Source organism: Agelaius tricolor, unplaced genomic scaffold, assembly GCF_023055355.1.
Source record: "Agelaius tricolor isolate 1412-34295 unplaced genomic scaffold, bAgeTri1.0.p SCAF_4, whole genome shotgun sequence".
In the NCBI taxonomy this organism is placed as follows: Eukaryota; Metazoa; Chordata; class Aves; order Passeriformes; family Icteridae; genus Agelaius; species Agelaius tricolor.
The window spans coordinates 27,603,596-27,630,853 of record NW_027269264.1 but is presented as its reverse complement, the minus strand read 5'-3'; the positions used below and the strand labels follow the sequence as shown (position 1 = coordinate 27,630,853).

The following is a 27,258-nucleotide window of genomic DNA, read 5'->3' as shown; positions in this document are numbered from 1 at the left end:
TTCAAACTATTTGTTTTTAAAAAGCAAGAAAAAGTGTGTGTAGAAATCTAACAAATGCCCCTTTCCAGTGTCACTCCCATTTTGAGGTAAGGCTTTCTTTGCAAATCACTATTAAATGACCTAAGTACTTCCACATTACTTGCAAGTCTCTGTCACCAAAACAAAACATCCTGACGCTTAACAACAAGGATGACTCTCTCTTCTTCTTCTAGGTCTATAGAATATACAGTGTCTTTTTTTTTCCTTATAAAAAAGACTGAATAGACTGAAGGAAAGGGGATCAGCAATAGCTATTAAATTCCAACCCTTCTCTCAGCTGAGAATTAACAATACTACTGCTACCATAAAGCTAACCCAGAAATAAAATCTAACAGAAGAATGAACAGAAAAGCAGCCATGCCAACAATACATGGTCACTGTCAAGAAATGAAATATGTGCATTCCTATGAATCAGCTGTCCTTTGTTCAGACTCATGCTTTCAAAAAGTGACAGTCCCTTTCATTAATACCACTCTAAAATTAAAGAGCTTTTCATTAATACCACTCTGATTACCCCTCAGCAATACATAGTTGAGAGTTTAAAAAAAGGGCTGGGTATCTGCCCAGACAATGGGATGGGGCCTTTAAGGTGCCAGACCCTTCCAAACCTGTAACATGGTGACATGGAAAAAACGTAACCAAAACCATAAAACTTGGCAGAACTGGCCCACAGTATCTAGCACCTTAGAGGACTAACTCCTGTGACTGGAAAGTTGCATTGAATATGAAATGATAAAGAAAACCAAACATCCTAAGCTTGAAAAGTCTATTACTACATGGTCTGATGCATGGCAGCCACTAAGCAGTTGTCATGCAACAATTTCCTGGCAAGGGGCCTGGGGGAGAGCCCGTTCTCTGAGCCCCAAGCTCCATGGCCCACTATTTTTGTCCCTCATGGCACATCCCATGCCTGAAGGAATGGTTTTTTTAACAATGATTAACGGTCTGTTACAAAAAAGCAAGACAGCTTCACAGTTTCATGAATTTGCTAAGAGTTTGCAAGTGAAGATAACTTCTTTAAAAAAAAAAATCAATTTTTAGAAGATGCTTTAAGGTTTACATCAAGAGTAATGCCTTTTTTAAACTATTAAATTGATTTGAATTAATCTTTTGCAACAGAATGAATAATAAAAACATGCTATTGTAAAGCAACTAGTAAAAAAGCCAGAACTTCACTTCATCATGACAGTTTGAAATTTATTAATTTAAATCCCCCATTGTGACACAAGAGCAGTAACAAAATAGCTGTACACTACTTCTGTTACAAATATAGATACTATTTAAAGTGACTTTACATACTCTAATGTAGGCATTTCTCACTCTATGCAAGGAATAACTACAAAAGCAATTCAATAACAGCAGCATCCAGCAATGGCACCATCTAGTTTATTGCATCTTAGCCTACCACAATGTAACTTCTAGAATAGTTAAAAAGACAAAGAGCAGGGTTTTTTTGTTAATTCACTTACACATAGCTATCAATTTGTTAACACTATTTGACAGACACTCCTAATACTGCTTTTGTGACCCACTAAAATGAATGCTAGTCTTTTGTATTATCCCCTAATAATGGCCTGACCATTGCCTGCATTTTCAGTTCATATTTCTCGTAAGTGATAGTTAAAATAATGGCCTTCTTGCTAAAATTCCATTTTTGTTAATTAACACAAAGCATCCTCCAGCTAAACAGCATACTAGTTTGACTGGTATCTTCCTCTCTCAAAAGACTCAGCTAAATTTTTCTGCAGGAAAATAAATCATGGGAGAAGCATGCTTTATCTGCCAGATTCCTAAGAGCATGGCAGGCAAGGGCAGGCAGGTTACAATCAGCTAAGTGTTTCATTGAGTGCAGTTTTTAGATAAAGTTTAAGTAATGAGAAAGTGATGCATTTATTGACCATGCTGCTGATCAAAGAAAGCTCCACAGTTGCACTATACTTATTAGATGCTTTTATCTGTGCCTCTAAAATTAATATCCCCAAAATAACAGTTGTAGCTGTCAAAGCTCCTCTTCTGCTTATTACTGATGCAAACCCTCGCTACTGTCTTACAACTCACCTCCACTGTGAGGCATTTTCAGGTCTTTACCCAACCTCAACCCATCACTCCTGGCTGTATGCCTCCTCAGTTCAAGGAGGACTCTACCTTTGCTGCTAGTGATAATGGCAGCAACACCATTAATGTCAACTCCTTCCACACTGGCAATATCTAGACATCTGCTGGCAGCTAAGCAGAGCTGCTCTGAGAGGTTTGTTCAAGGCTCTGAAGCAAACAGCTTGCAGAAATGTCTGCACTGACCCTGTATGTGGTGTTGCATGTTGGAAGAGGACAACCTTTGCTTACAGACAAAAAACTTCATATTAGAAAATTTGTTTTCACCCATAAGGACTATAAAATATTCCTACTTTAAAAATATAGTTCTTCTAATACTGCAGTTGCTGGGCATTCTCAATCACCAGGAAGTTTCCACTAGTAATGGATTTTTCAGCCCTGAGCACAAGTCCCACAAAACCCACAAACAAAACAAAGAAACAAAAAACAAAACCATCACCACCACCACCACCACACCTCCCTGACACCAAAATAATGAAACCCTCAAACCTAAGCCAAGTGAAACACAGTGTTCTTTTTTTTTTTTTTTTCAGATACACCACGACTTAGAAAAATTTAAACACACAGAAAGGCAAGCAAAAAAATCCACCCAGGTCACCAAACTAGTTTCTCCTATTGAGCATTGTGAAATAATATGGTCATTGGACAGTCTGGGTTGAAAGGAATCTCAAAAATTGTCTAGTTCCAAAGAACCATCTAGTCTATTAACCATCTGTCTCCAGATTACATACATTTCCCCTTATCTCCCAAATCTCTGATTTAGTAATATTTTCTTTCTTCATTAACCTTGTTCCTGTTTTCTGGCTACTGCTACACCTGCAACCTCCATGCTGACTTGGTGAATTTATCATTTTTCCAACATTATTCAAATATACAGCCTCTGCTTTTCAACTTTCTTGTGTGGTTATTAATGGCAACATTTTTTTCGTGGTGAATTACTAACAGGAAAAATATCCATGTGTTTCCATTGTGAACATAATTTCATTCCAGTGGTTTGACAGGAAGAGAAGTACTTCTAATGTATACAAAAATATGGTTAAATGTTATTTTTCTTCAGTGTTGTAACACAGTCCTGTGAAGCTGAAAGAGTAAGAAGACTACTCAAACATTTCCATTCTCTTTACTATGTGGAAAGTAAACAATATTGTCTTATTGACCCTAGCCTGTCAGGCAGCCAGTTCATGACAACACAGTCAAAGTGACTGTTCCTTTTGTCCTTTTCAGAATAGCAACTGCTTCCTCATGGGTCACCCCTTCTAAACTCTGCCCATTCACAGCAATGATTTGATCCCCCCTCTTGAGGCGTCCATCTTCTGCTGCTGCACCCTGGAATGATAAAACAAGTAACTGCAGACTCACACATTTCTTTTTCTCCCTGACACACAGTCCTGAAAACAGTCCTCCAATATTTTTCATTTTCAGGGATACAGACAGAAGCAATTGCTGAGAAGACTGACAATTTTGCAATACTCCCTTCCCAGTCTAAGTTCCACATCTAGAAATTGGAACTACATGATTGTTTGGTTCCCTCAACCCTGTTTTTCCAGCTAGTGTAAGATTTAAACCCTAGTATTATAAAAGTAACATTTTCAAGACCTGCAGAACTTTTCACCAAGTGCAGGTGAAAAAGACAGCTTTATAGTTTCATATACCTTAAAAATTTAGCATTCATGATTCCAATTTTCTCTGACTCTCTGTTGTTTCCTAGAGCCATCCAAATTATCAAATCCAGGTCAGCATCTGAACTTCTCTGAATGTCCAGTCTGAGTTCAATAAAACACTTTCGTCTACTACCTGAAGTAAACACACTCTAAATATAAGGCAAGGGAGCTTTTCTTCCTAAGTATTACACAATTCAAGTCTCGACAGGTGGACAAGACTCTGATGATAGGGCTGAATCATGTCTATTTGGAAATTCTCAATCTTTTGAAGACTACAGCCATCAAATGCTTGCAAGCACATTTTCATCAGCCTTTGCACTAAAGAGGGAAAGCTGTGAGAAACTGTAACAATCTTTTGATTGCAAACCCAGGCCAAGATTTAGAACAATAACTGCAGTGAACTAATAAATGGATTGATTGGACAAATTTCCACCTACCTTTGCAAACACTGTCTTCACATAAATGGGTAAGTCTCCATGGGGACTGCCATAGCCACCCACAATACTGAAGCCAAGGCCATCTGGTCCTCTGTCCAGAGTAATGGTCTTGTACTGAGGAGGTCTAAGAAAAGGGAAAAGAGTATTTTGTCTGAACTTCAGATTTAACACATCTAATATTCAACAAAAAACATTACTCCTTTTAAGCTAACCAATATATTTTTCTTTCCACTAAAACTACAAATACTTTTGTTATAAAGAACGGGCTATTGCAGTTAATGTAAAACTCTGTAAACTAACTAATGCCCATATTATTATAAGAAAGTAGCTATTTCAAATACACAGCTCAGGGCATAGTTATGGCTGCTATGTGCCACCAATAGTGGTTACTGGTGAACTAGAGAGTTATTACCAGTATCTCCAGATTCCCTAACATCTACTTTAAAAAGCCTGTAAAGCCTAAAATAAGCTCAAATAGTTTACGCTATTAAGGTTGAATTGCTTCTCTCCTAATAGATGACTGTGTATTTGTATATATGTGTTTATTATATAGATCATTTATAGGTGTATTTCCCCACATATATTTTGATAGTAAGAAATTTTGGAATTCTACTTTTCAAAGTAGGTATGTGTGGCTAAAGAATACTTCTTCTCTTTCCCCTTTCCTAAAAGAAAAAGTGCCTCAGATTTATGACAGAGTTTGACACAAAACTTGTTTACATAATGCACCTTGCAGAATACAGGAGCAGTATACCTTGTATACCAGAAATATCTGAGACTCCTGATTGCCCAGCACTAGAGAGCACAATACAGAAACACAGATACAACAGTGGAAAGAGAATTTCTGGGCGTATCAATTAATCCTAGCTACCCAGCCTCAGTGAAACAATAGAGGCTGTAGAAGAAATCAGATCACATAACAAGTCTACAGAGAGTCGAAAAATTTGCAGCACAGCAAATTGCATAATGAAAAACACAGAAGAGGACCTATGGCCCACAGGTCTTAGATATAACAAATGTGTTAATCATGATTAAGCCAAAAATGCCACCCACTATTAGGTAGAATTTGTAAGGTTTATAGGTTGATTATTATCTAAAGTAACAGGCTACAGAGGCTGTACATTCTATAGTTACTGACCCTAAATCATCCTGAAAAATGCCAGTTGAAGTTAGTCCTGAAAACGAAAGACCGGGAGTAGGTGGATCCTGCTGCTGACCAGTTATGACACTCACTTCTCCTCCAGCTACAACCTAGGAATAGAGGTTGGAAATCAGTGGCATAAGAATGCTGACACTAAAATAGTTCAATGTAGCAGCTGGCAAAACAGTACTCAGAAAATATTCAAAATGTCACTGAGGATTTTTTACCTGCAACTCAATAGTGCCTGAAGCATTTTTTAAGATATTAACAGCTTGGGAATGAGTCATGCCCTCAGTAGATGTTCCACAGATGCTAACAATCCTGTCCCCAACCTACAGAAGAAAATGTAGAAAATCTAACTTAGTTACATAGATTTGTCACTTTAAACAACAGCAGAGCTACGAATGGCCCAGTATGAAGACAGGTAATTCAACATTAGAATTGGCAAATTACACTGGTTTAGTGTAATCAGTGTAAAAAATACGGATGCTTTACAGAACTGATCCTAAAACTCTAGAAATATATGTTAAAAAACAGAGATGCATTTTGCATGTCACCTAAAGACAGGCAGACTGATGTAGCAAATTATCATCAGAGATTTGGTCTGACTTCATCTTGAAATAAAATTTTCTAAGAAACTTGAGCCAAATTCAACCACTTTTGATGCAGATTGGATACAGCATGCATTTAAATACAGCTTAAAAATCTCTCACTCTAACTCAGAGCCTAAAATGTACTCTTTCTATCCTAAGCATAGGAAACACAAGAGATAAAGCAGACTGCACACCTACATTTGCAGGAACGATCACTACACTCAGCAATGGCACTTGTTTATAGAATGCATCCTTCTGTACCACTTTCTATGCTTTTAATTTTCACAAGCTGACTAGCTCTAAGATCCAAGACTGCTTTAGAACCTCCTTTCTTAAGTTAGCACATGTCAGCAATTACATTTTCCCATGCTACCAATCTGAGTTCCTTTTTCATCAATCCAAACAGCAAGAATTCTTTCCACAGCCAGAAGCACTTATGACTGTATCACTGAACTGCTAGTTTACTGCCTGTCTAGAGTAATCACATTACCCATGCAATCTTTACAGCCTTCTTAATAATTAACTTACTCTTAATTTCTGAGTCTGAGCTGCAACTCCATTCGGGTGCATCATGGCAATAAATATGGGAACATCTCCAAGAGGACTTCCTACACCTCCAGCAATGCTCACGCCTAGTGAATCTGTAGGGTTCTGTTACAGTAGTGAAAAAAAGATTAGATTTTTCTGGAAAGAAAACACAGAACGGCAGGCTTACCTCAGAAGATGGCTAAACTCCCTATTTTATGAAGACTAGAATTCCTGTGTCAAGCCAGTTTTAAAGATTACACACTTTGCATTACCTCAAGAAAGCAGAGAGAACAGAATGGATGTTTCTTTCTCTCAGTGGTAGGAGGAAATTTGCTGATTTAGTTGTGTTTTTTATCATAACTAAACTAAATAATTACAGAATTCAGCACCTGACTCTTAATGTCAGCACAGAGGTCTGAGCAAGGAAAACCAACGAGTTGGGATTGCTGTCCTTAGTACGGTCTATATGAATATCCTGTTATGAATCTCCTGAAGACTAGAATTAATCTTTATGCTCCCCCTAGTGCCCAAATGTTGAAGGGCGAAACCAGCTGTGAAACCCTGTACCACACCCAAATACTACACTGGAAAAATTGCTATTGCAAACTGCTATTTGCAGATTCTACTATTAAAAGAATGACTGAATACAATCCGTGTAATCAAGTGAACTAGATGCCAAGCAAAAACATATAAATATTTTGGAAAATAAGATGCAGTTTGTGACTAAGCACACATGCATAATGAAGGTGACTGAAGTTCACACTTGAAAACCTGGCAGCTGTCATGCAAGAGCCTACTAATTAAAAATATGTGTGAAGAAAAATATCAAATATCAAAAAACAGCCTTCCAACTTTGGTACAATTCCTCTGACTTTACCACAACAGAATCTGCATTTAACTCAATCTGGTAACAATAAAACTAGGTCCCAGTATCTCTTCCTTCTTTTACTTTCAACACAACTCACAAAACATGATACCATAAGTCACACTACTTTACATAAAAATATAGGCAGTGCAGATTGTACAGTCCCAAACTGAAAAGACAGACAAATTAATGTCCTGTTCCTTTCCTAAAACAATGAATGGGCCTAGACTTACTTCATTCTGTAAAGACACCTACTGAAAACATCTACAACCTATTCCTGATATATGCCACTGCAAGCTACAACTTACCTTTTTTATTTCAACTGTTCTTAGTCCCTGTATTTCAGAAGCTGCTGTCAAATGAATTAAGATAGATTAAAAAAAAGTTAAACAAGCATTCCTAGAAAACTTTTTCAATAAAGTCATCCAAATCACTATGATGATTCTACCTTTCTGCTTGTTTGTTATATACATTTTAATCTGATTTTGATAGTGACCATCATTGCAATAACTGGATTGAAATACTTCTAGAGTAGGTGAAAGAATCAATCATTTTCTCCATTTAAATAATTTTTGGAATAAGACTGCTAAGCTCAAATGGAATAGAAAAAAACCACTATTTTCTAGCAATACTATGATCAGAAATAACTTTGTTCTAAATTTAAGCATCACATCACATAGTTATAGCATTTTAACAGAAAGATCTCGGCTACCAGTTCACATATATAAAATACTGAAAGCACCAAAAAACTCTACAACTTACTGGTATGCCTCTTTAGGCCACTTTCAAAGACCTCAGGTGCACCAGACCCAGACACTGGGAAACTGAATGATGAGAGACTTCCACTTCCTTCACTGACCTACACACAATGTTAGAGTGGGATTAGAGATGAGCTTCACTGACCCAGGTACTAAAAGTAAAACTCTAACTCACTGTATTAATTTTATTTTCTGCAGTATTTTATTTTTTCTGTGCCCAGTTAAAACTGAGTCAGAGAACAACACAAATTTTTTGGTCACTGTAGATAGCTCTTTTTTGAAGCATCATCAGACCAAGAGAGATTGTACTTCTACAACCCCGTGCAAATCTTTGAAAAGCTTCTTCTGAGGGCCAGCAAGGTCCTGGTATTTGCACCTTCTATCACCTTATAGAGATCTTCTACTGCAAGTTAGCTACAAGTACCACAGTAAGGACAGAATACAAAAGACAGATATCAGTACGTCCTCATGAGGGCTTTCAAACGTTCAGCTACTGCACCAGCTGCAACTAAGATTAGGCTCTCCACTCCACTTGACCTGCACAATTTCCAGGATGATTTTCACTACACTTGAAGGGCAAGTAAAGGAACAACATAGTTCCTAGTAAGAATAGTCCACTGACTGTGACACACTTTTCAAAACATTCAACATTGTGAACTTCATCTTAGAATAAGATCAGCCAGAGTCTGCATGTTTTCATACTACTTAACAATACTAATTCTGAAGATAGCCTAAAATGTCAGTCCTATCTAAACTGCTCACTTGAATTTTAATTATGTCTTAAAATTATTTATATTTAATACTTGATAATTTTCATCCCCAGTTCACAATCAAGGGAAGTTATTAAGGTAATTTGTGAGCTTTCAGAACCATAGCTCCTACTGGATAGAATCACAGTGCAAGCTGTTATGCCATGGAAGATGCTTTCAAATACAGGAATTGATTTGAGATTGTAACAATTCACCATCAGACCAACAATAAAATAAGTAAGAGAAGTCTGATGGAAAGAGCACATGTTTCCTGCTTCTGGCAGGCAAGATTTCTAAGGACATGCAAGGAATGGAGAAATTCCCTATGCTTACTGAAGCAATACTCCACTGCATGCCAACTACTCAGACAGGTTTAAAGTTGATTCTAACTTCTTCTGGTATTGATTAGAACTGGAGTTCTCTATGCTTCCAAGCTGGAGTCTGGAGCAAAGTCATTTCTGGATTATATTTTTGGCTGGATCTTGTCTATAACAGATACAATTTGCTAAACTGAACATAAAATGGCTACTGAAGAGCTGCAAAATTTTTCCATCTCAGATCAGGCATGTAAAAAATAATTGTCATCATAAAACCGATCTTTCTATTTAACATTATTCTTTATTTTATTCTTTATTTTTTCATTATTTATTATCTTTATTCTTTCTTTATTTAACATTATTTCTCCTGAATTAACCAGTTTTATAGTTACATACCTGGCTGCTCTGGGATGTTCTCCTTTCAGAATGAAATGGCCCAGCTTTTATTCTTCCAACCTCTAGTCTTACTGTACCTAAGGAACACTAAAGAAACAGTTACTTGTAACATATCTCTCCTCTCTACAAGAGTAAAAACTACAATATTTAAGTGACTTTCTAGAAAGTGGAGGAAGAAAAAAAAACACATGGACAGATGGAAAAAAACCCCCATGGACTAGCAATCCTGAAATGAGCGCTTTGCAGATAGAGTTCATGGCAAGACCAGTGACACACACAAAGCACAACAAGGTACTCAATACTAAGGGTACTTTTTAATACTGGATTAATCAGTATTACAATGCAGACATGAAAATCACACAAGAGGAATAATTCTATAGCATTGCACTTATTAAGGAATAGCTTCTGAACTGAAATGTCAACATATAATTTTTACAATAGAAAGTAAAACCATTGCAACACACCAAAGTCTTAATCATTATTTATCTTTAATATGACTGAGAATATGGTAATTGAACTGGAAGTTACTCATCTCTCTCTAACTTTTGAAATTATTTATTACTCTGGATAGACACCAATGTAACAAAGAAATTTTGGGCAGAAAATTTCCTAAACATATATAGTTTAAGTGAATTTTCTGCATCTGACTCCCAGCAATAAGCTGGGTGATATGGATTGACTATACATTGGAAAGTCCTTTCACTAGCCTTTAAGATTTTAACTACTCTATTGAGTATTCACACATCTACACAAAATGCATGTCTCAGAAGAAAATTCATCCTACAATTAAATATTTCAAAATAAAAACATTATTTTGAAAAAACAGAAAAGTTATTACCACAAGGGTAAGAAAATTAGACTTTCAACATAATACAAGTAGTGTCAAGAGAAGACATCGATCTGCAATGTATTAATATAGAAATTTCAGTTTTGCTGTTATTTTGATTTTTTTCTTTCACTGGCAAGTTGTAAGAGGAAACTTCTGCATTCAAATAATTTAATAATACATGAGGTTGCCTGTATTTGCCATGTTTTAACTTTATTATCCTAAAAGAGATTCATGCATTTATCAGAAAAATCCATAGTACTAGCCCAATATATCAAAACCAGCCAGACATATCCATTCAAACAAAGTTTCGATACCTCATATCCTGTTGCTATTCTCTTAGGAATGACACTAAAAAAAATTTATTACTAAATTGCTTTTTGTTTTATAAATAATGTTGATTTCTCAATGTCCTGGAAAAGACTTGATCAAAGCTCAGGCAAAACCATTCTTCTCTGCTTGTATGAATTTAGTCACATTAAACCATACAGACAACTCTTATTCAAAGTGGAAAATGGAGGAAATATGTACCTAAAATTACCACATCCTCACGAATACACAAACCCACAAATGAGATTTTAGAATTGTGTAAAAGTAGGAGGCAATACTTTCCAATGGGACTAGTGAATAAATCAATTTCCATTTAGTTTTACTACACCTTTCTCCCTCTTCCTAAATCCTCCCATTTGATAGATCCAGTAAGTTTAGTGAGGGGAAAAGCTGATAGTTTTTTTACATACTTTAGGGGATACTTCAAAAGAAACACTGCAAGAGAGACAGAATTCTCAGACTGATGACACATTCTATTTGTATCATTGTACTTAAAATACACAGGAATTTTCCAAAGATTATGAAATAATTTTTTAGCAAAATACATTTTAGGTAGTTCACAACAATTCACTCTAGATCCTGCTCTCACGAATGAGAACCTAATGGACACCTGAACAGGAAATAGTGACTACATGGGAGTGACCATGTTTTATTCCACTTACACTACATGAACAAAACAATTATTAACAATAATATGCTTAAGGTATTTTAAAAGCCCATTCCTCAGGGCTATGACAATTAACTACAAGTACTACTACTGAGCAATGATGAAGTACTTAAAACTTGAATATATGAATGGTAAGTGGAATCAGTTAGATACTTCAAAATGCTTGTCAAAATGAAAAAAATTTCCCACATGTAAAGGCATTTTTATTCAGAGGAGAGGTACAGCATGTGAAGAAGAAATGCTGTGTTCTTAAATAAAAAACTATCATGTAAGAAGGGAAAAGCACTATAACCAAATAAGAGTATACTAACAAGTTCAGTGTCACAACATAGATCCTGTTCCGGCATTCTCACTAATGGGCGCAGACTGAAAATACAGAAGTCCTCATATCTCCCTTTCTGACCACTGCTCTCCCCCAGGACCCCTGCTCCCCAATAAATCCAAAATCTCAAGGACCTGCTCAAGATCTGAAAAAATATACCTTTGAATCTGAGTGTTAAGAAGCATGACCATGTGCCTATGTACGCAAGAGACAGCTACAACTAACATCTGTTAATTTTTTTCCAGTGAAACAGTTTTCCATTGAAAAAGCTGACTCAGTGGAATCCTTACCATGCAGCATGTCTCAAAACTCTGGACTGACAAACAGACAAGGTGGTTAACCAGCTGGATTTCTTGGCAGACTACAGGAAATACTGTGTATCTGACTTCATTCTGATTTGCAAATAGGGGAAGGACATCAGAAAAAAAAAAAATATCAAGAATAGGTTGTCTCCAAGAGCTGCAGGTAGTTACCTCAGCAAACTCTGAGAAAGCAGTTTCTTATACCGAATATTTGGTAACTGAAAAATGCATTGTACAATTTAATGGATGTAAGGTGGTACAAAACATACCAATAAAAAAAAAAAAGATTAATGTCTCCTAGTAGACCAGGTTACTCAGAGCCCCATCCAACCTGGCCTTGTACACTTCCAGGGACAGGGCATCCACACTCCTCTGGACATTCTATTCCAGTGCCTCACCATCCTCATTGCATCTCCCTCCTCATTTCTTTCATTAAAGAATTTATGCCTAACAACTAATTAAACTTACTCCTCTGGTTTAAAACCATATCCTCTTGTCCTGTCCCTACAGGGCCTTGTAAATAAACTATGAAAGTAGTCATTTCTAGCACAACTACTCTGCTGAATTCTCCATCATTCGAAGTCAGTTCTGCATATCTTTCTGAAAATGCAAAACAGTTAACCAGCTATCAGTGTGTTCGACAGAATACAGTGCTAAGTTTTCAGCTGTTCTAGGTAATGATATTCTATAAAGGTCATCTATCAGCCCCATGTTCATTAATATATGGCTTTCTGCACCACCACTACTTTCAGTTTTATCAGGCAAAGTTTCAAAATCTGAGTGCTCTAGATTTCAGGAAGCTTAAAGCTGGATCCCCAAGTCATCTCACTGACATCTCAGTAACACTCTCATCTCAGTCTGAATAAAGTTAAAGCTTTCAAAAAACCTGGATCTCAGTTTTTCACTATTATCCACCTTCTCTTTTCCCCAATACCTTTAGCAAAGCTGCAACAGCCTCCTGGTTAGCATTTCGGACATCTTCTCCATTCACTGTCAATATCTGGTCTCCTTGCATCAATCTCCCATCTGTATCTGCTATTCCTCCTTTGACGATGTCTGACACAAACACACCTGTGTCATTTCTGCAAATACACACATGAATTTTACATTAAAGTACTGTTTGATGGCAATGTTTATGGCTTTCTATTGGGAACACAGATAAACATTGTCTCATTTTTCTGTTGAATAACACTGGCTTAGTCCCTCCAGGGAAGACTGGTTAGCTTAAGCACAAAAATAAGATGTATGGCCTTCAAGCCCACAGAATCTGAGCACCAAACCACAAAGAAACATGATAAGCAAGTTCCAGACACTGAATCTCCAGGTACATTACATACCTTTTCCCAACAATACTCAGCCCAAGGCCTTTACCAGGCTTCTTCTGGAGCTCTATATTCAGCACATCATACATGTCTTCCTCCTTGTACTGGGCTTCATCTCTGTACACAGTCAGGCGAACTTTTTGGGGTGTCTGACGGAGGACATTAATGGCCTCATCATGTGTGGCATTCCTGAGGTCAATTCCATTCACCTGCAATGAAAGTGTACAATGGCAAATTGTGCAGCATCTTCCAGCAGACAAATACAAAAGGCTTAGCCAGCAATGAAAACAAAAACAACCAAAGAAATCACCATGCCTCTAGTATCTGATCACCAGCCCACAGTCGTCCATCTTTAGATGCTGCTCCTTCTTCATATACCTCATGGATAATGATTGCTCCCTGACAACAAAAACAACATCAAAATTTCATGTTGAAAGAAAAGCCACCATTTTGAACCAAAAGTAACTGAAAATTGCTACTACAATTCATCAGTGAAAAGTCAGATGGAATGAAAGTCAGATGCATGATGAAAAATTACCAAAATATTTACGAAGCTCATTTTTACTTTTAATTTTAGAAAGGGTTTTTTTCTTGTTTTTGTTTCTTTTGTTTCTTTCTATAAATACTTTAAAACAAATGACAAAAAATCTCTTCTATCAGACTTTATTTTCATTACTGTTATTTCACATGACTGACACATATTTTTCCAACGAACCAGCAAAGTGTCCGCTCCTCCAACAATGCTCAGCCCAAGACCAGTCCTTCCTTTGGAGATATCAATGGTTGTTTCACATCCAGGAATGATGGGACAAGTAGCTGGGTCAGAGATTAACATGGCTGGAGTTGAAGACCTGCTTGTGTCTAAAACGACAATGAAACATCCTGGTTACAGTAACAGCATTTTTCAGAGTTCACTGACAGCTGTATAGCAGTAACTGAACATCTGATCCACAGAGAATGATGCTCCCAATTCTCCCTCCTCCTCAGAGAAATACTATCCTGTAGTTTTATTTGCATGCCTCCTGTAGCTTTTATGCCATCAAGTACCTGGATTATAGTCCTGACAGCCAAAGCAGACATTCTACACAACATACTCTATTTAGGATAGAACTTAAGTTAAACATCTATATGATGTGTGCATTACTTGAATTATTATTAACTTTGAAGTGTCTTGCTTAACTATGATCCATCAGAAACATCATGAACTAATGACTATGATCCATCAGAAACATCTTGACACTCCACTCTGAAGGAGAAGAGCCAAATGTGGCTAGTCATAAATGGCAAGACATTCTCAACCATCCTTTTTTTCCACAAAAATTGACATGACTTTTCTCCCTCACCTAAAGGAATGCCCTTCACTTAGTTCTAGACAACCACAGCAGAGGCACCTGCTGCATATCTGCTGCTGTAATCTGGAAATACTAGAAAATGCAGAAGGCAACTCAGTGCACACAAAAGGGGAAAACTTACAAGCTGGGTCTCTGTTTATGTTACAACCCCAGTTGTAATACAGACACACATAGGAATACAGACACACAAGGAAAACAATACTTTTGACTGCTTCTGGTTCCGGTGAGCTGGAAGTTGGGACAGCTGCTGGTGGTTGCATATTCCTCTTCTCTGCTGGGACAGTGCTGGGAAGGGCTGGTGCTGTAGTCAGGTTATCTGTCTCTGTTGGGTTGATTGTAAGCCTCACCACAGATTTGGATGTCTTCAGGAGACTAATAAACTGAATTATAAAGAGAAAAGCCTATGAAAACTGTAACTGGATCGTTCAAAAATAAAGTAGAGTAACAGTTCTGCAAACTGGAGCTACTTGTCACAATCTTGCAGGTTTTCTCATAATGAACAAACACAAATATTGATGTTTTTTCTAAGAAAATTTTTTCCATGAAACTCTGCCAAACTATAGTAGATGACAATATGGCAGTCTTTCAATGGTTTCTCTAGACAAAATACTATATTGTATAGCAATTATTGGAGAAACAGAAGTATTGCCTTTTAATGCTGGGTGGAGCCCAATTCTGATCTCACAGAAGTCAATGCCAAAATATCTAGTGAACCAAAGAAATGTGCAACTGTCATTCTGGAATAAAAGCCTGAAAATACTACCTGAACTATGGAAAGGAGAGATAGACACCAAGGTGTAATGCAAAATCTAGTTCAAAGAGATACTGAAGACCCTCCAAAATCAATTGCCATCTTACAGAACAGACACCAAATCCTCTTGAGACTTTACATTTCAGTAGAGATATTTTCAGAAATTACTTACTCAATCTCTGTTCTTACAAAGCTTATCTACCCCTATCTCCTTACAGGCAACTTCACTATTTCTTACTTATTTACTGCCTCAGAGATAGCAGCACATCAAAGAATAAGATTGATGCTCTCCTAATTGCCCTTTAACAAACAGAAAGTAATCTACTCATGCCTAAAGAATCACTTTTCTTGGTAGCAAGGTAGGTGCTAGAAAAACAGCCTCCTTGATTTACTACAGAACCCAAATTGAGTTTGCAGAGCTAGAAGCTAGAAATAAATCTTGTTGTTTAGGAATGGAGGTATTTTTCTCCAAAGGTTTGAAATACTAGGCTTGGAATATAATGAGACTGTTACTACAGACAGTTCCCATGGATAAGCACAGTTTATGACTTGATTTACCACTGAAACAACTCACTCATGCTAATTTACACTTATTAGTTTTACTGGTTCTAACACCTTTAAAGTGGACTAGCTATGCAGAGTCATTACTGAGCAATAGTTCATGGCTTTTATCACACTACTAAGTCTCTCAGTCATCAGGTCTGAACCACAGGGAAAATAAAACCACATTTGAAGCAGAGATAGGAGGATTCATGTAGTGCATTGATGTAAAATAACAGTTGAGCTATAAATTTATTAGGCTTTAGCTTATTTCGCAGAGTTTTCTTTTCCAGACAGTGCCTGCAGATCTTTGATTTTTTTAGTCAGGTTTGAAAATTAAGTATAGTCATGAGAACTTCACTAGTTTAAGACACGATCATCTCCTACATTAAGCAGTGTGCTTTCTGTAACATTCCTGACACTTCAGAAGCACCTTTTCTACAGGATATCCCACAACAATTTCATCATCAACTGCCAGAATCACATCTCCAACTTTGATACGTCCATCCTGGAAAAACATAAAATAAAAAATATAAACTATGGATGCTACTCCAAAAAACGTTCTTCATTCCCTTATTAGATTTTAAATGTTCTCACACCTTTGCAGCTGCACCGTGATCTGTTAAGCTTTTAATAACTACTCCATTAGTTGTGTCTTCTTCACTAATGGCAATTCCAAAGCCTCCTTGATCCTGGGGCAAACAGAAAACGCAAATGGTTAAATACTGTGACATCAAAATGTTAGAATACAATCACTAAAGACTAGTGAAGCCTGCTGATATATCAAGTCTGAGGTTTCACAATGCACCAATATTTTTGTTTTAAACTATTTCTGGAATAGATTCTGCCAAACAAACAGTATACTGACTACCAAGATAAATCTGAAACACTTTTAAATTCAAATCCCTTCCTTTGAAATCTACAAGGTAAATTGTTATTCACTTTTTACTTTGAACAATTAGGGCATTGATTTCACCTGAGGAAGCATCAGTAGCGATGGTTATAAGAAGTTGGGCAAATAGAACAAGAGAATACTTCTTCCAGAGACACAAAGCAATTAGCAAATCAAAAACAGTCTTTCTGTGAGGAAAACTTTGAGATCCATTCCCAAACAGGAAGAGTAGATCTCTAGAAATCTCTTTTCCAACTTCTAGTAACTGAGGGTCTGTTTGCTGTAAGAGGGACAGCATTACAAAATTGAATGGCTATTGACTGATGTAAATTCAGTACACACCTTAGGAAGTTCCACGTACTGAATGTTTTTACATGAACTTAAGTCAGAAAATGCACTCGGATTTGCAACACTGATGTCAATCTAAGAGAAAAATAAAATGCAACTGTAAGTGACTATATCCAACATTTTGCACCAAAACAAAGAAGTGCGCAAATATTTAAAGCAAGTCTGCTCATTTTCTAGTTTTGCCCAAGCTTCTAAAACTTTACTGATGGGAATATTAGACTTACTTCATAGTATAGAAGAATATAAAACGAAACAAAATTGATGACAGCTGTACTAAATTTAGCAACTTTACTAAAATCTCACTTGTTTTTCTATGAGTTTCCTTTTCTTTTACTGTATTTACTAAGCAGACAGGATCCTGCTCTATCCAGAACAATGTTAGTATTTTGGTCAAATAAGGAAAACAAATATTTACTTTACCTCTTGATGTTGAAGTGTTCCTGAAGTACACTGTGAAGCCTCTACTGACTTTGCAGGGCAAACAGCCATCTGATTTACTGCATCCTTGTTTCTGCAATATATTCAGTTAAAGGATGTAATAAGAAGGCAATAGTACCGCCCCATATTTCTTAGGACAAGTTTAAGTCTGGTTCTTAATTTCTGGCACTCACAATACAAATATCAAAACAGAAAACTACAAGACATATTTAACAAGTAGTAAGATTGTCTTCAAAAGTACATCTATGTTACCAAAATTAAAAATAACAAACGCTATGTGAAACTTGAGCACATTAAAAATTAAACCTTTCCAGCCAAATCTTAAATCAGAACTTACCTGATAAAGATTACTTTAACTTTAGATGGTGCGCATTTGATTATTGAAGAAGCGTTCTGATGAGTCCTTCCATAAAGGATTTGGCCATTTATCTAGATAAGGAAAAGCAGCAATTATTTATCAAAATATTTTAATTCCTTACACTTAAACTAATTTTTTAGCCTTAAAACAATCCATATCACTGACTAAACAGAAACTGCATAAAAATAAGTGTTATGTTATGTCTTACTTTCACTCCCTTTTTTCAGTAAAAATATTCTCCATGGTTTGACTTCAGACTAACACTTTCACAGTGCTAAAAATGTCATTCTCTGAGTTATATTGGGTTGACTTGGCACATAATCTATTTTCACTTGCCATTGATCACTTCATGACTGATGAGGTGATTAAGCAGGGCCATGGGAAATTCTAACCATAACAAATAAATGAATTGCTTACATCCTGCAATGAGATTGCTATTCTTTATTGAATCTCAGGCACTTCAAATCCCTGAGCCAGGCACTTTTTACATAGAAGTCTGAACACTGGTACATTTAGCAGAGTTTTAAACTAGATTTGATGAGGAAGAGGGAAGGGGATGTACTAAGGAGGCTTCTTCTCAGAAGGTGAAGAGGTTGACAATCCAGCTTAAGTGCCTCTACGCCAGTATGGGCAGCATGGGTAACAAGCAAGAGGAACTGAAACCAGTTCCTCGATTGCACCAGAATCATGCGACTCAAAGTCTATAACCTAGCTAGACTCATAGAAACCTGGTGGGATGAATCACACAACTGGAACATTTCAATCAAGGGCTACAACCTTCTCAGAAGAAAGAGGCTGGCAAGAAGGGGCAGCTCAGGAGCTTGTGGGTAAAAAATTAAGGACAGCATCAGAGAGGGACACTTTGTGGCTGGGGTCTACCACAGGGTGCCTGATATCTGCAAGTCTGTTGACTTCTTACTTGAGATACAGAAATCATCATGCTTGCATGCTTTCATCCTGATGGGGGATTTCAACCACCTGCATGTCTGCTGGGAAAGTGGTACAGCTGACTGCAAGCAATCCAGAAGACTCCTGGAGTGCACTGAGGACAACTTCCTGATCCTGGTATTGGACAAACCAACCAGAGAGGCAGTGTTACTGGACCTGGTGCTCACCAGTGCAGATAAGCTTGTTAGTAAGATTGAGATGGAGGCAGCCTTGGCTGTAGTGACCATGCCCTGCTTAAATTACTGATCTCAAGGAACATGGGCTTGGAAAAGAGGCAGAGTCAGAACTGACCCTTATCTTAAGAATAAGGGACTTCCATCTGTTAAAAGAATTAGTGGATGAGATTCCCTCAGAAACTGTCCTTAGGGACAGAGGACCTCACCAGCACTAGTTGCTTTTTCAGGATTCTCCATCCCCGTGTGTAAGAAATCAACTTAGGCAAGCTGGAAACCAACATGGCTGAACAAGGACCTGCTCCTCAAATTGAGGAGTAAGAAAGAAACGCATAGCCAGTGGAACTAGGGACAGATGATCTGGGAAGAGTACATAGATATGGTTTGGATGGGTGTAGAGATGGGTTTAGGAATATTAAGGCACAGAAGAAAGAGGCTTTGGCAAGGGATGAGAAGAGAAATCAGAAGGGGTTCTATAAGTAGAAGTCAGAAAAGAAAGACCAAGGAGAGTGTACCTCCCGAACAATTAAGAATGGACAGTTGGTGACAATGGATATGGAGAAGGGTGAGGAACTCCTAAAGTTCTTCACCTCAGTCTTCAATGACAGTCTGGCCTCTCACATCTCTCAAGTTACTGAACCTCTAGGTGGAGGTTGGGAGAAGCAAAGTCTCTCCCACTGTAAGCAAAAAGCAAGTTTGAGACCACTTGATGAAACTGAATAGGCACAAGTCAATGGGGTATGATGATCTGCAATCCAAGTTCCTGAGGGAACTGGCTGATGGAGTTGCCAAGGCACTCTCCATCCTACTTAAGAAGTCAGAGAGGTCAGGTAAAGTCCCCAGTGACTAGAAAAAAGAAAATATCACTCATTTCTTGAAAGTGGAGAAAGGAACCTCCAGGAAACCACAGACCATTGAGCCCTATCTCTGTACCTGGAAACATCATGAAGCAGATCCTCATGGAAGCAATGTTAATGCACATAGAAGACAAGGAGATGATCTCAGCCAGCACAGCCAGTGACACCTACTAAATCCTCTAGAAGGCCTTTGACAAAGGTCCACACAATGTCCCTATCTTCAAACTAGATAGAGATATTTGAAGGGTGGACTATTTGGTGGATAATGAACTGGCTGGATGGAGGCAGCCATAGAGTTGTGATCAATGGCTGTGTGTCCAGGTGGAGGCTTGTGACAAGTCAGGGCTCTGTCCTGGGACAGGCTCTTTAATATCTTTATCAATGAAACAGATGAAGAGATCAAGTACACCCTCATCAGATTTGCAGATGACATGAAGATGAGTGGTGTAGCTGACACAACATAAAGATGGGGTGCCATCTGGAAAGACCTAGACACACTTGTCAAATGGACCTGCAGGAATCTCATGAGGTGCAACAAGTTCAATTACAAGGTCCTGCACCTGGGTTGGGACAATCCAAGATAAGAGTACAGACTGGGAAGGCTAATGTCATCCTGGGCTGCATCCAAAGAGTTGTGACTAGAAGGTCAAGGAAGCTGTACTCTGCCCACATGAGACCCTACCTCAAGTACTGCATCCGGTTATGGAGTTCTTAGCACAAGAAAGATGTGAATCTGTCAGCGCAGCTCCACAGGAGGGCCAGGAATATGATCAGAGGGCTGGAGCACCTGTCCTGTCAAGATAGGCTGAGAGAGTTGAGGTTGTTTAGCCTGGAGAAGAGAAAACTCTGGAGACACATTACTGCAGCCTTTCAGAACTTAAAAGGAGCTTACAAAAAAGAGGAAGAGTAACTTTTTATGCGGGGTGATAGGGTTATGACAAAGGTTTTGATGGTTTGGTTTTGGCAATGGTTTTAAACTGAAAGAAGGAAGTTTTAGATCAGATGGCAGGGAAAAACTCTACCCAGACAATAGTGAAGTCCTGGAACAGGTTGCCCAGAGAAGCTGTGGATGCTCCACCTCTGGAAGTGTTCAAGGCCAGACTGAATGGGACCAGAGCAACTTGATCTCATGGTTGGCAACCCAGGCCATTGAGGAAGACTTGCAAGTAGACGACCCTTAAGGTCCCTTCCAACCCAAGCTATTCTAGACTCCACACTTATTATCTGAAGATGTGACCTGGCAATCTTTTTTCCATTTGGTAGAGCAGACTAGTCATTGTAACACCTTGAAATGCCTACAATTCAGACAGGAGAGGAGCTATCAGTGTGAATTTGCAGACTAAGTCCATTATTTGTTTGCATTTTATTAGTTGCATTTTTTCTTGAAAAAATGAAAAAAAACTTCTCAGTGCTGAAGTTAACTGAAGAAAAGAGAAACGACTGAAAAAGGACAGTCTGGACCTACACAAGGGAAAGCAATAAAATGCACATAGGTAGGACTAACAGAAGCAAAGACACAGCAAAGCAACAGATGCAAGACACTGTACTGAGGGATGAGCATAACACCAACCACCTCCTATGCAGGGTGTGTGCATCAGGCATGGTTGCAGGGATTCCAAGCTCTGTCCTTTACACCGGAATTCACAACCCAAATGCAGCACTCCTTCCAGTGTTTGCCACAGCCTTATGAAAAATACATGGTCAGGCTGCCAAGTGGGGGGGATGGGACATGGCCCTCATTGTTGGCCCAGACATCTCCTCTCAGAAGAGGTTGAGGCAATTTCTTAGCAGTAGTCTGCAAGTTTATAGTGTGGACAGTAACCAAGAAATCACAAGACGATAGCTTCAGACAGACATGTGTCAACATGTTTTCAGAATATTCCACCTCTTCCACTTCGGGATTTTAAAAACGGATGCTTCAAGTGAACTGTCTCACAATACTGGAATCTGCAACAAAGTTCCCTCCATTAGTCTTGGTCCACAGTGCCAAAAATCCCTTAATTTTTTTCCTAGTCTGCAAATTCCAGCCAATGTAATTTACTTTCTCAATGTCTCCCTCAAGTTTTATTTGGATTCACCATTCCCACTCTGTACCACTTTGCCAGTACATCCCCAACACTTCCACACAGAGCTTTGAAGTTACACAAAGCAATTCTGTGAGGGTAATGTTACCTACTGCTATCAGAAAGAATGGGAAAAGCTCTAGTACAGAATACATCTCCAAGTACCATCAACTGGGCTGTGGGAGTATAGAAACATAAATTATGCTCACACATGTACTTGAAATGTTAGTTGCATGTTTAGTGGTTCAGTCACTCCACTCCACTAGAAAACAGCACCCAAACACATCATGAGTTAGAAGTCTATAATGAAAATAGATCCATTCCTGTTTCCCCAATTTAATTTCCACATTCTGTGTTACGCAATATAAAAATATTCTGCTATTATCACACTTCTAGTAAACAGGGAAGTAATTAGAAACTCTAGAATACTGCACAGATGGATGGATTGGAGGACTTCGATATTTTTCATGGCCTGCAATTCACTGCCATTCCACACATCTCAGTAACTCAGAAACAGCTGTCGTCCCATATTTCTATTCAACACACCTTCATTCATAATTGCAGAATCTTCTGAGTTGGAAGGGACCCACAAGGATCATTGAGTCCCACTCTTAAGTGAATGGTGCATACAGGGATCTAACCCATAACTTGGTGTAATTATAACCAGGAAAAAATCCACTACACCTATTTGGCATAGATCAAAAGGAAAATCTTATAGCATAGTGATATGAACTTGGATAAACTTTGGATTTCAAAGTCTACTGAAAAACATACACATTTTAGCAAGAATCTGGTATTGAAGTCAGTACATTTGGGCTTCAGTATAAATTGCAAAAACTCACCTCTAGCAACTCATCTGCAATCTGCAACCTCCCATCTTTTCCAGCTGCTCCATTTGGATCAATTCCCACTATAAAGACACTCATCCTGGATCGGTCTTTGTTACCAGCAAGACTAATTCCCAGACCTGTCTTTCCTTTTTCCAGCTCAATCATGTGTAGCTCCCCTGGTAGATTTCCATAGCGCTGCATGATCTTTTCTAAATGTAAAAGTATAGGTAGCAGAGGTTGGATTTACATTAGAAAGTTTCACAAGTCACCTAGAGTCAAGATCAGTGTGCAGTATCTGACAGAAGAAGCCCAAAAATGGATGATTAAATTTTCAGTGTAAACCCCACCCTCTTTTAAACTAAGCCTTAGGTGATTTATAATAATATTTCTAGCTTCTTGTTTTCCTTATACCTTCAGAAAATATTATAAATTTTCTTTAAAAAAAATTCATACACAAAAGAAGCAATCTTCTCTCCAGTAACACTTTCAGGTAATAGATACTATCATATTGATCACTGCCAACAGTTACCTGGAGTATACTGAAATTCTTCAAGTTGTCCTACATTGAACTGGAACCATGGACAAAATCTTTTTTTTTTACTATGTGCATCTGACCAAGCACAACTAAAATAGCAACCTTAGCACCCAAACCATGATGCACATGAGAAAGAAGCAGTTTAAACTGGATGCCTCCACACCTGTGTCTTTTACAGTGCTATTTTAATACTAAGCATTTCAAATATTATCACAGGAAAAACTTACTCCAGCTGTAACCGTACTCATCCTCCTTCTCCACATCTTCTGGGACCCTGATAGAAGATGACTGTGCAACATCAGAGCTCATTCCTGAAAATGGTGAAGGAGGGGGCAGAGGCAAGTTACAAAGCGAAGTCTTTTCTGGCTCCATATCAGACTGACCAAATGCCTGTGGAGAATAAGAAAAATGAAGTGGCTAAGAAGATGCAGGCTCTCTGTAGGGCAAACTAGTACACAAAAATGTCAAAATGGCAATGACTATAGCTTTAAAGTTTCAATACCAAGCAGCTGAAACTCTAAATTAATAACAGCACACAGAAAGGCAGAGAGATCAAAGACAGAAACAAACACCAGGCAAGGTAAGAAAAAAACATCACTCCAAAATGTATCTGGAAGCAAACAACTCACAGTAAAAGCCCAATTCAGTAAAGTTTTATGTGCCACTTTATGTTTCAGAAAAAGCCTCTAACAAAGACTCAAGTGCTTTTGTTTCAATGCCAGATTTGTGAAAGATTTATAACCAGTTTTAAGAGTCATCACATATAATTCCCTACAATCATATGCTTAGGAAGCCAAATATGAGGAAAGAGAAAGCAAAAAAAAAAACCAAACTGGGAACTTTCAAAAATACCTACAGGAAAAAAAAAAGCAATTGGCATATTAACTGAAAGGAGAGTTTAAAACCAAAATTAAACAGAAGAAATCCATAGTGACTGGATCTTTTCAGTCTCATTTACTAGTTTCTTACCAGCTGCATAGAGAAGATCAAATAAATGAGGATACAGGTTAAATCACAAGAGACAGATACTTGATGTGTTCTATCCATATTCACACAAAGAGGTATAAAAGCACTACTACTGCAATATAATGGTTAAATGCCCAAATCCACAGCCTTGAAAGCTTTCATTCAAGACAGCTTCCTTGAGGAATATGGAGTCTGATAAGGAATTTTGCTACGTGAAATTTGTATAATTTTTCCTTGCTTGAAGTAAACATGCAAGCAAGAAACCTCTCTCTGAATATCATCATTCTTTACTTATGTACGCCCAAGAGACCTTGATACTTGGCAGATTGGCTACTGAAGTAAACAAAATTTTAAATAAAAACCAAGTTTTTACAACACTCAAGTTTTCAGGTGTGTTGCCCTCACTTCATAACCCTATTCTCATCATTTCAGTTCTCACTACTTTCATCATAAAATTTGAACACAGTACCTCCGATCATGCCTTTAGGTGCCAAAATCACTTAGGTAATAATCTCTTCATTCACAGGCAACAGTGAAATGAATAACAACATACACCTTGGAAAAATTAATCAGTTTTCAAACTGAAGGTGTTGAGAAACCTGGGAAGTTACCAGTTTAGTTCATTTTGAAATTTAAGAAAGGTCCCACGTCTAAACAAAAATTACTTATCTTCACTATTAACTCCAAAGATAAAGATATTGAAAATGCCCTATTTCAGTTCTCTCATTCTGCTTCTGCTCAAGGAAGAGGAAAGGAGCTCCTTTCATTTAGGAACTTCTTAGAGGAACTTAACTAAGAAGTCACTAAATCTCAAAAGTGTGGGAAGTGACACCAAAGCAAATAATTTATCTAAGAAAATGTCATCCTCCTAAGATGATACCTAACATTCCTAAGCTGAAGCAACAAAATTCTAGCACAGACATTGTCACCTACCAGAATCAGAGAACAGTAGAAACACTGCCTCGTAACATTAAACGTTATTTTTCACAATCAAAAATTCATGTGTGCACAAAAAGAAAAGTTGGTAATACCTCCACATTGAGAAAGGGCAAAAGGGAGAGACGTTCTAGAAAAACTCTTTTTTCAGAGGTCTTCCCAGAGTTTTACTAAAGCTAAATAATATCCTGGAAAAATGAGGAAATATGGCATCATGGTGGGTTGACCCTGTCTGAAGGCTAGGTGCCCACCAAAGGTGCTCTATCATTTCCTTCTTCGGCTGGACAAAGGAGAAAAAATATCACAGAAGTCACCCCCATAGCCTCCCCTACCACCATTATCTTGCAACACAAATCCAGTACAAGTGTGAGATCAAACCAGATCAGCGAACTTTAGTTTTCGTGTTTTAAAACCAAAATTAATATATTACTTTAGAGGTACTGTTTGTAAATGACAGTGTCCAAGAACAGCAAAACTTAATGAAACCAAAAAAAGGAACAATATATTGGTGTAAAGGATCTCTGGAAGATTTGCAAGGTGTGGATGTTGGGCTACATCCTGACAGATTAGCACTTATTAACTGCTGCCACCATAATAGGACTGACAAAAGAAAGCATCTTTTTGTACCATTGTGAATGTATAACAACATAACGTAATCTGAACGTTTTTGAGGTTTAAGAAAATGCTGAAATGAAAGTAAAAGCAAGTGTCCTTTGCAGGAGGGTAAAAACTGTGCTACAATGCCATTTGTGGGGAGTGGAACATGTCCTGCCTGCAGAACTGAGCCTGACACATTTGAACAGCCAGAAGCAGAAGCCAGTCCCCACAGTTTACACACACATAAGACTTTTGCTCCCTGAATCGGGCAACACACAGAAACCTAAAAGGCTTTAACTCATGAAATACTTTCAGTGTGCCACACCACAGTATTTCATTTAAAATGCAAAGCATCCAACAGTTGCTGAACCCATTTAGCTACCAGGGTCACTCTGGTCACAGCCAAGCAAATACTGAAAATTGCAGCAAGTCTCGAACTTGAAAAGTTGAAGGAACAGGCAGAAAAGAAGCAGTACTCCAGAAGTTATCACAGTCCATGTACAAATGTACAGCACACATACAGTAGGACCAACTGACGGGAATTAAGACAAACCTTGAATGGTGTGGGAGCAAAAGGGTTAGTTGGGGAACAACGGAAGGTAACCCTAATTGGATTCGATACCTCCTACAGTAACAGAAAACAGCAATCCACATGTTATAGCATCTTTGGCAATACACAGTAATATTAACCAATATCTCATTTTCAATTACGGATTCATTTTGCTAACTGCAACAACTTTATTAACTTGATTTATAAACGGACAAAAGTATTTGAGGGGTTACTAAGGACCCTGACTCATCAAAGTTTCTCACTATACATGAACCTGAGTTCAGAAAAGGAAAGATGACAAAAGGCCATTCTTACATCAATGCTAAGAAAGGAATTATGCATAAACTACAGGATCATCAGGTTTTCTCTTAAAATGCATGCAATGTTTTTTCAGAAATACTTTTAAAAAAATAGAAAACATAAGTCATCATTTATGTCACATGTCTACTCCCTTTCCTCAGAACTGTAACAAACACAAAAAGAGATTTCAAAACACACATGCAATTACACACCACATATCATAAGTGTTTGTTGCACATTCAATATTTTCAACAGCATGGGAAAATAGACAAAGGGCACAATCACTTGCAAGACATAAAACCAGCTATAAATTATTTTATTAAATCAAAAATGCATGCATATTAGGATAAAGTATTTTTATTAGAGATTAGCGCTGTTTCTATTGTGAATAACATGCAGTAAGTATGCACTAGCCACAAATAAAAAAGAGTCTAACTTTTTTTTTATTTCCAAAGACTT

The 27,258-nt window shown here is 37.7% G+C and overlaps 1 protein-coding gene across 19 annotated transcripts in view; it reads right to left on the bottom strand.

Moving 5' to 3' along the window:
- Positions 1–1,215: 1,215 nt before the first annotated feature.
- Positions 1,216–27,258, bottom strand: part of MPDZ (multiple PDZ domain crumbs cell polarity complex component) — a 93,377-nt gene continuing 67,334 nt past the window's right edge. For 9 of the 19 annotated variants that reach the window (XM_071424993.1, XM_071424992.1, XM_071424999.1 and 6 more), the window contains 21 exons: positions 26,503–26,574; positions 23,678–23,840; positions 22,928–23,124; positions 18,024–18,115; positions 17,669–17,759; positions 17,243–17,323; positions 16,608–16,700; positions 16,442–16,516; positions 14,920–15,097; positions 14,081–14,226; positions 13,681–13,764; positions 13,381–13,574; positions 12,978–13,125; positions 9,597–9,683; positions 8,139–8,235; positions 7,685–7,728; positions 6,512–6,634; positions 5,618–5,722; positions 5,388–5,500; positions 4,250–4,373; positions 1,216–3,477 (listed from right to left, as the gene is read on the bottom strand). In XM_071424993.1, coding sequence (XP_071281094.1) covers positions 3,331–3,477; positions 4,250–4,373; positions 5,388–5,500; positions 5,618–5,722; positions 6,512–6,634; positions 7,685–7,728; positions 8,139–8,235; positions 9,597–9,683; positions 12,978–13,125; positions 13,381–13,574; positions 13,681–13,764; positions 14,081–14,226; positions 14,920–15,097; positions 16,442–16,516; positions 16,608–16,700; positions 17,243–17,323; positions 17,669–17,759; positions 18,024–18,115; positions 22,928–23,124; positions 23,678–23,840; positions 26,503–26,574 — 2,454 coding nt within the window. In that variant the 3' untranslated portion in view covers positions 1,216–3,330. The remainder of the gene's footprint in view (positions 3,478–4,249; positions 4,374–5,387; positions 5,501–5,617; positions 5,723–6,511; positions 6,635–7,684; positions 7,729–8,138; positions 8,236–9,596; positions 9,684–12,977; positions 13,126–13,380; positions 13,575–13,680; positions 13,765–14,080; positions 14,227–14,919; positions 15,098–16,441; positions 16,517–16,607; positions 16,701–17,242; positions 17,324–17,668; positions 17,760–18,023; positions 18,116–22,927; positions 23,125–23,677; positions 23,841–26,502; positions 26,575–27,258) is intronic. The other 10 variants (XM_071425002.1, XM_071425003.1, XM_071425005.1 and 7 more) reach the window with 3 other exon arrangements.